Consider the following 12,493-nt stretch of genomic DNA (forward strand, 5'->3'; position numbering starts at 1 on the left):
GCGACCGGCGTTACAGCGGGGGGCGCGACCAAATATCACGATCGGGGCGGTAGCGGGGCGCTGCGCACACCGATGATGTCATCGGTGGTGGTGCAGCGCTACAGGCTAACGCCGCCATTAGCGCCCCGCTAAATTTCGTGGGAGGCGTGGCCAGTGGCGCTAAACCCACTAAGTGCCCTCTTTGGGCGCTAACTGGTGGCGCAGCCCAACGAATTTCTAGGCCATAGAGTCATAGAGTTATACAGCACAGAAAGAGGCCCTTCGGCCCATCATGTCCATGACGGCCATCAAGCCTTGTCTATTCTAATCCCATTTTCCAGCACTTGGTCCGTAGCCTTGTATGCTATGGCGTTTCAAGTGCTCATCTAAATGCTTCGTGAATGTTGTGAGGGTTCCTGCCTCTACCACCCTTTCAGGCAGTGAGTTCCAGATTCCAACCACCCTCTGGGTGAAAAAGTTTTTCCTCAAATCCCCTCGAAACCTCCTGCCCCTAACCTTGAAACTATGCCCCCTGGTTATTGACCCCTCTACTAAGGGGAAAAGTTCCTTTCCAACTACCCTATCTATGCCCCTCATAATTTTGTACACCTCAGTCAGGTCCCCCCTCAGCCTTCTCTGCTCTGAAGAAAACAACCCCAGCCTGTCCAGTCTCTCTTCATAGCTGAAGCGCTCCGGCCCAGGTAACATCCTGGTGAATCTCCTCTGCACCCTCTCCAATGCAATCACATCCTTCCTATAGTGTGGCGACCAGAACTGCACACAGTATTCCAGCTGTGGCCTAACTAGCATTTTGTACAGCTCCATCATAACCTCCTTGCTCTTATATTCTATGCCTCGGCTAATGAAGGCAAGTATCCCATATGCCTTTTTAACCACCTTATCTAACTGTCCTGCTGCCTTCAGGGATCTATGTACAGGCACACCAAGGTCCCTCTGATCCTCTGTCCTTCCTAGGATCCTACCATTCATTGTGTATTCCCTTGCCTTGTTAGTCCTCCCAAAATGCATCACCTCACACTTTTCAGGGTTAAATTCCATTTGTCACTGTTCTGCCCATCTAACCAACCTGTCTATATCGTCCTGTAGCCTGAGGCTTCCCTCCTCGCTATTTACCACTCCACCAATTTTCGTGTCATCTGTGAACTTACTGATCATACCTGCTACGTTCATATCTAAATCATTAATGTACACTACAAACAGCAAAGGACCCAGCACCGATCCCTGCGGTACACTACTGGACACAGGCTTCCAGTCACAAAAACAACCTTTGACCATCACCCTCTGCCTCCTGCCACTAAGCCAATTTTGGATCCAATGTGCCAAATTGCCCTGGATCCCATGGGCTCTTAACCTTCTTGACCAGTCTCCCATGTGGGACTTTGTCAAAAGCCTTACTGAAGTCCATGTAGACTACATCAATAGCACTACCCTCATCCACACACCTAGTCACCCCCTTGAAAAATGCAATCAAATTGGTTAGACATGATCTCCCCCTGACAAAGCCATGCTGACTATCCTTGATTAATCCTTGCCTCTCCAAGTGGAGTGTTCAGGGAAAGACTACTTCTAGGTGGGGAGTCAATGATGAGGGATTGTCAATTTACATTTACTACTATGAGAGTGAAGAGAAAGGTTTAGCATAATGGCCTAGAAATTCAGTTGGGCGCGCCAGCCATTAGCGCCTTAGGAGGAGTAGATCTCGAGCGCTAGGCGCTTAGCGCCCGGGCACAGCGCGATCTGCGCCTCGCCCCAACTTCAGTAGACATTTAGCGCCGGCGCAAAGTCTTAGCACGCGCCCTGCTGCGCGCGCAGATCATGACGTCATTTCGTCGTGCAACGCCCTTTGTGCGCCCGGAACTGGAACTTCACTCGCGCCGCCCCATTGTGCGCCGGGCGGCCCTAACGACTGTGAAGTGGAACGGTACACAGCCGAGGCGGGCCGCGGGGAGCGCAAATTAAAGGGCACTCCTGCAGTAGAAAAGGCAGCCATTTTGCAACACATTGTGAGAGACAAAGATGATGATGATGGAGGAGGAGGAGGAGGAGGAGGAGGAGGAGCAGGAGCAGGAGGAGGGGGAGGAGGAGGAGGAGGAGGAGGAGTGCGGTACCACATAACAAACCGATGGAGAGAAGCCCTCCCCAACAACACAAATACAGCTGTCTCGGCCGTTCAACAAACCAAATCCACCCTCCCCCTTTAAGCGCTCACCGGAGCCAGAGTGTCTGCCGTCAATCAGCAGCTCGCCGCACCTGCCCTGCGCCCATCTTCCGGTGTTAGCGCCCGGGCCGCCGGCTTAGCGCCTAAAGAGAGCCGTGCATCGCCAGTTTTAGCGCTCGAGCAAACTCTTAGGGTGAAGCTAATGAATATCGGGGAAGTGGCCTCGAATTTGTGCCGGGCGCAAACTTTAGCGGCCGCCCGACTTTACCGCCCCAAAAGTGGCTATAATGAATTTCTAGGCCAATTTCTTTTCACAAAGAGTTGTTAGAGCATGGAATGCTTTGGTACAAAGATGAATTAAGGCAGAGACCAATGCACTTTTTAAAGAAAAAGAAAGAAAGACTTGCATTTATGTGGTTAAATGAGTAGGCAATAAGGTGACAGATGGAGTATAATGTGGAGAAATGTGAGGTTATTCACTTTGGTAGGAAGAATAGAAAAACAGAATATTTTTTAAATGGAGAGAAACTATTGTTGGTGTTCAGAGAGATTTAGGTGTCCTCGTACAGGAAACACAGAAAATTAGCATGCAGGTACAGCAAGCAATTAGGAAGGCAAATGACATGTTGGTCTTTATTGCAAGGTGGTTGGAGTACAAGAGTAAGAAAGTCTTACTACAATTGTACAGGGCTTTGGTGAGACCACACCTGGAGTACTGTGCACAGTTTTGGTCTCTTTATCTCTTTAGATGCCCTAGAAGTGGTGCAACGAAGGTTCATGAGACTGATCCCTGGGATGAGAAGGTTGTTCTATGAGGAGAGATTGATTTGATTGGGCCGATACTCTCTGGAGTTTAGAAGAATGAGAGGTGATCTCATTGAAATATATAAGATTCTGAGGGGGATTGACAGGGTAGATGCTGAGAGGTTGTTTCCCCTGGCTGGAGAGTAGAGCTAGGGGGCATAATCTCAGTATAAGGGGTCGGCCATTTAAGACTGAGATGAGGAGGAATTTCTTTACTCAGAGGGCTGTGAATCTTTGGAATTCTCTACCCGAAAGGGCTGTGGATGCTCAGTTGTTGAGTATATTCAAGACAGAGACAGATAGATTTTTGGACTCTAGGGGAATCAAGGGATATGGGGATTGGGCGGGTAAGTGGAGTTGAGGTCAAAGATCAGCCATGATCTTATTGAATGGCGGAGCAGGCTCGAAGGGCCGTATGGCCTACTCCTGCTCCTAATTCTTATGTTCTTAAATAGTGGCTTTCATGACCTCAGGATGTCCCAAAGTGCTTTACAACCACTGAAGTACTTTTGAAGTGTAGTCACTGTTATAATGTAAGAAACACAGCAGCCAATTTGTGCACAGCAAGGTTCCACAAACAGCAATGTGATAATGACCAAATAATCTGTTGCAGTGATTTTGATTGGGGGATAAATATTGGCCAGGACTCCAGGGATAACGCCCCTGCTCTTCTTCAAAATTGTGCCATAGAATCTTTTACACCCACCTGAGAGGGCAGACAGGGCCTCGGTTTAATGTCTCATCTGAAAGACAACACCTCCAACTGTCTCTGTCTTGAATATACTCAACAACTGAGCATCCACAGCCCTTTCGGGTAGAGAATTTCAAAGATTCACAACCCTCTGAGTAAAGAAATTCCTCCTCATCTGTAGGGGGTTTTGGTTTGGGGTTTTTGTCTGGTCAGTCAGTCGTGTGCCTGAGCTGCCCCAGCCCCATGCAAATCGAATCGCTTCCCCCTTTTTAGTTCTGAGCACCGGACTTATTTATGAGCAGCGATATAGACAAACGAGACCAGTGGTTTGATGCAAAGAAAACCAATGTTTATTAAAATAGAGAAATAATTACTATACAGAGAAAATCACTATGGATGCAACACAATTACACTTAGCGGGGGAGGAGAAACGGACACATCGAGGGAAAATGACTAAAATGACACTTTAGCAATTCCCCTTAACTCCCACCCTTTACACCTATCTAGGTTGTCTTGTGATGGGCCAGAAAATTGATGCTCACCAGTCTAGGATGTTGAAACACCTGCTCCGTGCCCTGTTGCCTGTCAATGTTTTTAGGTTTTCACTGCCCCAAAGCAGAGATACCCCAGTAATTCAAATGTGACTGCGGGTGTCCTACTTCCCTGGACGGGCTCTTCGTCGACGATCCTCTCGCTGGATTGATGATACGGCAGGGCACTGGAGGCGAGGCAAGAGAGATGGCTTCCCGAGGAACTAGTTATACCCCTCCTGGGAGTCCTTATCTCTCGCCAGATCAGCTTGTTCCTTTGTCTGACCTGGACGTGTTGAAGCTTATACAAAGGAAACCGATCTGGGCCCATCAACCTGGATGGCCGGTTAATCGGTTTTTGAACGTCTCATAAGTGTTTCCCTTTGTCCCACTGGTTTCATGATGGGGCCATTCCAGCTTGAATGCCCCGTTGATCATTTGCAAACAGTGCTGATGTCCTCTAACAAAGGTCTGAATGCAGCTATTACATATTGATTGACTGTGCAAACGGCCTTGATGGGTTTTAATCAGAGGCCCGAATGCCACTGGCTTGCTTCTCATGCATAAATGCAGAAGGTTTGCCTGCCTTCTAATTTCTGGAAAGTTCCTTCTTTGTCAGCCCAAACTGAAACTTACAGGCCTTGGCCATGAGGTTTACCACAGCCATCTTGTTGAGCCCTGGAGCCCTGGATTTTAAACTCAGTCCAGCCAGGGTTTCTCCAATAAGCCAAAAGTTAATCTTCAGGGGAGACATGAAATTTGCGAATCCTTTCACATCTCAATCTTAAATGGCTGACCCCTTATACTGAGACTATGCCCCTAGTTCTAGACTCTCCAGCCAGGGGAAACAACCTCTCAGCATCTACCCTGTCAATTCCCCTCAGAATCTTATATATTTCAATGAGATCACCTCTTGTGCTCAGGTCTCTGGAGTGGGACTTGAATCCACACCTCCTGATTCAGAGGCAAGAGTGCTACCAACTGAGCCACAGCTGACACAGAGCAGAGCATTTAAACATTTGAGGCAGAGAAGAATGCAGCACTATGAGAGACTGGGGAAGTGGAATTAGTTTTGGATTGCTTTAGCAAAGAATCAGCACAGGCACGATGGGCTGAATTTCCTCCTTCAAATGTAATCCTCGATGGTTCCATGCTCTATTGTACCATTGTGATGATTTACTGAACTCAGATGTTTTATCACTTTGCAGTAACGTAGCTGTAATTGGCATTAATCTATATGCTAGATGTCAAACCACTTGTACAATTTGACTTAATTAAGAAACTTCTGAGAAACTCAAACATATCAAATCTGGTCAAATAAATTAAAAATTATCTCGAAAATAGTTACAAATCCCACTGAAAAGAATCTGGCATCTCGGAACAGGCTATTTCTGTAATTAACTTCACAATAAAATGTGAAACTGTTCAGTGGGCAGGTTTCTTTGTTCATCAATTCAATTAACAGCAGGGTGTTGTTTGAGATCATCACAACCAGGACAGATGTCATGTGAATGTGTCCCTGGTGGTTATTGGGAGCACAGAAAGACTAAATTGCACAAATCCAAAGAGGAAACTGTTCTCAAATATTGCTGAAGATATTTCACTTTGAAAGGGAGGAGAAAAAATGACTACTTTTACAAATATTGCCGTATTTAAATTGTCTTGAAATACCTTGAAAGTTTGTTAGGTTTTGTACATGGAGGGGGAGGAGGGGTTTAATTATATCACCACTATATTGTGTGTGTGTGTTTGTATGTGTTTTTACACTCTAGCCTGCTGCATAATACCTTGTTAGCTATAATGACACATAAGGTTATATAAGCTGTTACTCACTCTTGAGTTTTGGTGATATTTAATACCTTACGATTGAGATTGAAAGGCTTCTAACTCAATCTCAGGCATCTATTATCCTGTACATTATATCCAGATGATGGAGCTCATGGCAAACTTCCTTTATTTTCTAGAGCGGCAACTCTGCATAACCATGGCTGGCTCAAGCACCCTGCCATCCAGTGTGGCTGGCATAAGCAAGGAGCTGGCAGACCTGCGACATCTGATCCAATTCCCTGAAGAGATTGCTAGTATTCTGACCGAGCAAGAGCAGGAACTCTATCGCAAGGTCTTACCACTTGACTACCTCTGCTTTCTGACCAGGGATTTGGCGACTCCCAGTTGCCCCAACAGGTCGTCCCCCCTCAAGACCTCCACGTCAGCACCTGCTCTCAGCAGCAAAAATGGCGAGCACAATGCAATTGAAGATCTGGTGGCAAGATTTAATGAGGTAAGCTGATGCTTAGCTTCTGCCCCAACAGGGGTCCAGCTCTATTTAACTGGCTGAAACTGATTTGATCAAACTTGATTTATTGCTGTTGAAAGTTTGAGCAGCTGGAGTCACGGGCCCGGAATTTCCTCACAACTGCTCCCACTCTGCCTCTGTAACTTTGCCACGAGCGAGGTGGAAACTCCATTGTCGCTGGTAAATGGGATTTTTAACACACTTCCAGCAAACCTATGGTGGCGGAACGGGAGCACTTCCAAGAAATTTCCGAGCCGTGGTACATTTTGTGGTAATTATTTTCTCTCAAAAACCTTTAAACATCATTAGGGAGTAAACAAACTAACATTGTTTACCTATCTGAAGCACATGTAGAACGTAAAACCTGGCTGGGTTTTAGCATTATTTTCTTACTCAACAATCTTTTATTGGCAATTCGCTCCCCCTTTCACCCAATCTCAACATCATTGATACAAAAGCAAGATACTGCAGATGCTGGAAATCTTCTTAAAAACAGAAAATGCTGGAAATACTCAGCAGGTCAGGCAGCATCTGTGGAGAGAGAAACAGAGTTAATATTTCAGGTTGAACTGGAAAATGTCAGAGATGTAACAGATTTTAAGCAAGTACAGAGGCAGGGAAAGTGGATGGGGAGGAAAGAACAAAAGTGATAGCGTGGAAGGCAGGAGAGATTAATTTTTTTTTAAATATGTTGGAGGCCAAGGGCAGAGAGGTCAGAGTGGGAGTGGAGCGGAGAATTAAAGTGACAGGCGACCGGAAGCTCAGGGTCACGCTTGCGGTCTGAATGGAGGTGTTTCGCAAAGCAACCACCCAATCTGCATTTGATCTCCCCAATGTAGAGGAGATCGCACCGTGAGTAGCGAATACATTATACTAAATTGCAAGAAGTACAAGTAAATCGTTGTTTCACCCGGAAGGAGTGTTTGGGGCCCTGGATGGTGTGAAATGAGGAGGTAAAAGGGCAGGTGTTGCATCTCCTGCGCTTGCATAGGAAGGCGCCGTGGGAAGGGGAGTGGGTGTTGGGGGTATTAGAGGACTGAACTCGATCATTGACTCATTTCCCATCGGTGGTGGCCATCTGCCATATCTTGCCGAAGTGGCTGTTATTCATGTGTGAGCCTTGACAGTGAGTGTCAGCAGGTTCTTAGGTGTGAGGGAAGTCCTAATCCTGTCTGCACCTAACATCTACAGACAAGGACTTCCAGCGGGTCACTGACTAGTAAAGTGTTAACGATGACAGAAACAAGTGACAATATAGCACAAGTTTAAAAATACTCAGGGCGTGAAATTGGTCTTCATTGGAAAAGAAAATCAGGTGGGGTGTAAAACGGGCTGCTGATTTGCTATCGCATATCTTGCGCTACCTCCGAGGACCAATTTCCCACTCTTTGTATTTTCACTGCACTCTTGCTGCTATATTTTGTTCCTAGTAATTAATAAACAATGACGTCTGCTTGGATATTGTGTGCCCAGGGGATTGAGAAAATGGCATGCTAATACTACTTTATAAAGGTATGCATTTGGCACATCTCAGCTGTGCTCTGCTGTGTGAAACACTATACTTTCATACTTCATTTACTGCTTTGCTAAGTCAACAGTGATGAATAGCGGTAAATGTCCACAACGTCAAATGCAAATGCTTTCCAAGTAAGGTCTCGAAATAAAAATAGTTAGGGATTTTTTTTAATAAGCAAAAACTTGGAGGAGAAACAATGCAGAAGGAAGGTTTGAGTAGAAAGAAAGGCAAGCAGAGAAAGTAAAGGAGGAAAAGCAGGGTCCAGAAAAGGTGTTTCTGGTTGTTTCTGTGATGAAATATTTCCATTCATCACTGCCTGTGACTGAGATCGGTTTCAGTGTCATTTCCCTTCCCCCAGACCTCATTGTATTGTGTACTGGAATGTGCTGTATTGTATACTGGAATGTGCTGTGTGTAGGGTTCCGCCCATACCTGGCCCCGTTTGTAAGCTAGCTTCAGTCTAGCCCCAATCTCCAGAAGGACGACATCTCTCTCGCTTACGTGTTTCGTTCTAAGTTAATAAAAGCCTTGTTTTGTTCTGCTACCTTCGAGTCTCGGAATTATTGAGGCACATCAATTTTATTAACTTATTTTTTCAACACTATGGATCAACTCCTGAAACCCGAACGTTTGGATTTGGATCAACATGCTCCGGACGCATCAGCACGCTTCGGACACTGGTTTGAGTGTATGGAATTCTTCCTGGACAATTCCGCAGCCGTCAAAGACGCTACGGACGCTGCAAGGATGAGACTCGGAATTCTGCGGAATTGGGTAAGCCACCGGCTTTTCCCCCTCATCCAAGACGCCGAGACGTATCTGGCCGCCTGCGACATCTTAAAGGCGCATTACCAGCAGCCTACGAATGAGGTGTATGCTAGGCACCTGCTCGCCACCCGCGCACAGCGACCTGGGGAATTGGTGGAGGAGTTCCTAAGCACCCTGAAAATGCTTGGCAAAGACTGCAAGTGCCGAGATGTAAAAGCCGCGGTGTACACTGACGAGCTTGTTCGCGATGCCTTCATCACAGGCCTCAGCTCCACTTACATCCGGCAAAGACTGCTGGAAAAAACGGGGTTGGACCTGAAACAGGCTGCGGACACCGCGCGATCCCTGGATGTGGCCCAGAGAAACTCGGACGCCTACTCTTCAGCCCGCGCCGTCCACGCCGCCACGTGTGCACCGAGGGCGCCGCCATCTTGGAAGGCATCTTCCCCGCCCAACAGCCCGACACCGGCTGGGCCCCGCTCTCCCCCCAGAAGCCCTACGACAGCCGCGACGCGTCAGGGACCCAACTGCTACTTCTGCGGGCAGCCAAAGCACACCAGAAACCTGTGCCCGGCGAAAGGCACCACCTGCTTTAAGTGCGGTAAGAAGGGGCACTTCGGGAAGGTGTGCAGAGGGAACCCCGCCGGAAAACCAACCGCCGGAAAACCTGCCACCGCCGCGTGTGCGCCGTGGGAGCGGCCATCTTGGACGCCATCTTGCCCGACCTCGTGGGGTCCGCCATCTTGTGAGCAGACAGCGTGGACGCCATCTTGTATCGATCAGGGCCCTACAGTGGCATCGGTCACAGTGGACCAGACCAGGCCGCACCCGCTATCCAGATCAATGGTGGACATCGAGGTAAACGGGTGCCGGGTTAAATGCTTAATTGACAGTGGAAGCACGGAGAGCTTTATCCACCCAGAACTGGCACAACAACTCTCCCTAAAGGTGGTCCCTGCTCAGGGTACCATCTCTATGGCTGACAAAACCCAGACATCGACCATTCTGGGTTACTGCACGGTACAATTGTGCGTTAACGGAACTGTATATGATAATTTTAAAGTATTAATCATGAAGAACCTATGTGCGAGCGTGATCTTGGGCCTGGATTTCCAGTGCAACCACCAAAGCATCACGCTCAAGTACGGTGGGTCCCAGCCGCCCCTCACAGTGTGCGGTCTGGCTACCCTGAAGGTAAAGCCGCCTTCGCTATTCGCGAACCTTACCCCTAACTGCCGGCCAATAGCGACCAAAAGCAGGAGGTACAGCTGGGAGGACAGGCGGTTTATCGCGACCGAGGTAGACAGGCTCCTGAAAGAGCGCATTATTGAACGCAGCAACAGCCCGTGGCGCGCCCAAGTGGTAGTGGTAAGGGGTAGCGAGAAGAAACGGATGGTGATTGACTATAGTCAAACGATCAACAGGTACACCCTACTAGACGCCTACCCGCTACCCCGCATATCAGAAATGGTGAACCAAATCGCCCAATACCGGGTGTTCTCCACCATCGACCTCAAGTCAGCGTACCACCAGCTCCCTATCAGACCAGAGGACCGCCCGTACACCGCCTTCGAGGCGAACGGACGCCTCTACCAATTCCTCAGAGTCCCCTTTGGGGTGACGAATGGGGTCTCGGTCTTCCAGAGGGAGATGGACCGCATGGTCGATGACCACCACTTGCAGGCAACCTTCCCCTACCTCGACAACGTCACCATCTGCGGTCACAACCAGCAGGATCACGACTCGAACCTCGAGAGGTTCCTGAAAACTGCACAAAAACTCAACCTCACCTACAACGAGGACAAGTGCGTTTACAACACCACGCGCCTCTGCATACTAGGCAGCGTGGTGGAGAATGGGGAAATCGGACCAGACCCCGACCGATTGCGCCCCCTACGGGAGCTGCCCCTGCCCAACACTCCCAAAGCCCTGAAAAGATGCCTGGGGTTATTTTCTTATTATTCCCAATGGGTCCCCAACTACTCCGACAAAGCCCGCCCCCTCTTGAAAGCATCCTCTTTCCCGCTCTCTGCTGAGGCCCACGCCACCTTCAAAAGAATTAAGCAGGATATTGAGCGGGCCACGCTACAGGCAGTGGACGAGAACACTCCATTTCAAGTGGAAAGTGATGCGTCTGACTTCGCCTTGGCGGCCACCCTCAACCAGGCGGGGCGGCCCGTAGCTTTCTTCTCGAGGACCCTCCAAGGGCCCGAGATCAGACACTCCTCCGTGGAAAAGGAGGCCCAAGCCATCGTGGAGGCAGTGCGCCACTGGCGCCACTACCTAGCCGGCAAACGCTTCACCCTACTTACCGACCAGCGGTCAGTAGCATTTATGTTCAATAATAAACAGAGGGGGAAGATTAAAAATGATAAGATTCTTAGGTGGCGGATCGAGCTCTCCACCTTCGAGTACGACATCATTTACCGGCCAGGGGCCCTTAACGAATCCCCTGACGCCCTCTCACGAGGGATGTGTGCCAGCGCCACCGGGGATCGGCTACAGACCCTCCACAACGACCTCTGCCACCCAGGGGTCACGCAGCTGTTCCACTTCATAAAGTCCCGTAACTTACCCTACTCGATTGAGGAAGTTCGGTCCCTGACCAGGAACTGCCGCACTTGCGCTGAGTGCAAGCCTCGGTTCTACCGCCCAGATAGAGCCCACTTAATCAAAGCTACACGGCCCTTTGAACGGCTCAGCTTAGATTTCAAGGGCCCCCTCCCGTCCGTCGACCGCAATGTTTACTTCCTGAACATTGTGGACGAATACTCCCGGTTCCCATTCGCCTTCCCCTGCCCAGACATGACCAGCGCCACGGTCATTAAATGCCTCAACAGCCTGTTCTGCCTGTTCGGTATGCCGAGCTACATCCATACGGATAGGGGGGCGTCCTTCATGAGTGAAGAGCTACGCCAGTACATGCTGTCCAGGGGGATCGCCACGAGCCGTACCACCAGCTACAACCCCCGGGGTAACGGCCAAGTGGAACGGGAGAACGGGACAGTATGGAAAGCAGTCACTCTAGCTCTAAGGACCAAGGGCCTCCCTATCTCCCGCTGGCAGGAAGTCCTCTCGGATGTGCTCCATTCGATACGGTCGCTATTGTGTACGGCCACTAATACCACGCCTCATGAACAAATGTTTGTCTTTCCCCGGAAATCCACCTCAGGCGTATCCATGCCGTCATGGCTCTCCACCCCAGGTCCGGTACTCGTGCGAAGGCATGTGAGGGGCCACAAGACGGACCCTCTCGTGGAGCCAGTACACCTACTCCACGCCAACCCCCAATACGCATATGTCCGGCACGCCGACGGAAGGGAGGACACCGTGTCCATAAAAGACGTCGCCCCAGCCGGCATCGACAACAACCACGGCAATAGCGGCAACGACGATCACAGCAACTCTTACCCACCCACTACTCTTTCATCACCCCCGGAAGAACACCGACCAACGGCACCCCCACCAACTACCCCTTCAACAACCCTGGCGGCACCCCCGGCAGAGACCCAGGAGGCTACCGGGGACACCCAGCCGACACCTGCGGCACCGCAACAGCCACGTCGGTCGCAGAGGACTATCAAACCCCCGAACAGACTAAATCTATAGAAGGGGTGAATGTGATGAAATATTTCCATTCATCACTGCCTGTGACTGAGATCGGTTTCAGTGTCATTTCCCTTCCCCCAGACCTCATTGTATTGTGTACTGGAATGTGCTGTATTGTATA

At 49.4% G+C, this 12,493-nt stretch overlaps 1 protein-coding gene across 1 annotated transcript in view; it reads left to right on the top strand.

Moving 5' to 3' along the window:
• The window catches only part of plce1 (phospholipase C, epsilon 1), an 819,762-nt gene that overhangs the window by 406,635 nt on the left and 400,634 nt on the right, over positions 1-12,493 (top strand). Inside the window, exon 4 of the mRNA XM_085994810.1 lies at positions 6,148-6,464. Coding sequence (XP_085850936.1) covers positions 6,148-6,464 — 317 coding nt within the window. The remainder of the gene's footprint in view (positions 1-6,147; positions 6,465-12,493) is intronic.

The sequence above is a fragment of the Somniosus microcephalus genome, chromosome 8 (genome assembly GCF_052327205.1).
Source record: "Somniosus microcephalus isolate GS21.2 chromosome 8, FLI_Smic_1.0, whole genome shotgun sequence".
Taxonomy (NCBI): Eukaryota; Metazoa; Chordata; class Chondrichthyes; order Squaliformes; family Somniosidae; genus Somniosus; species Somniosus microcephalus.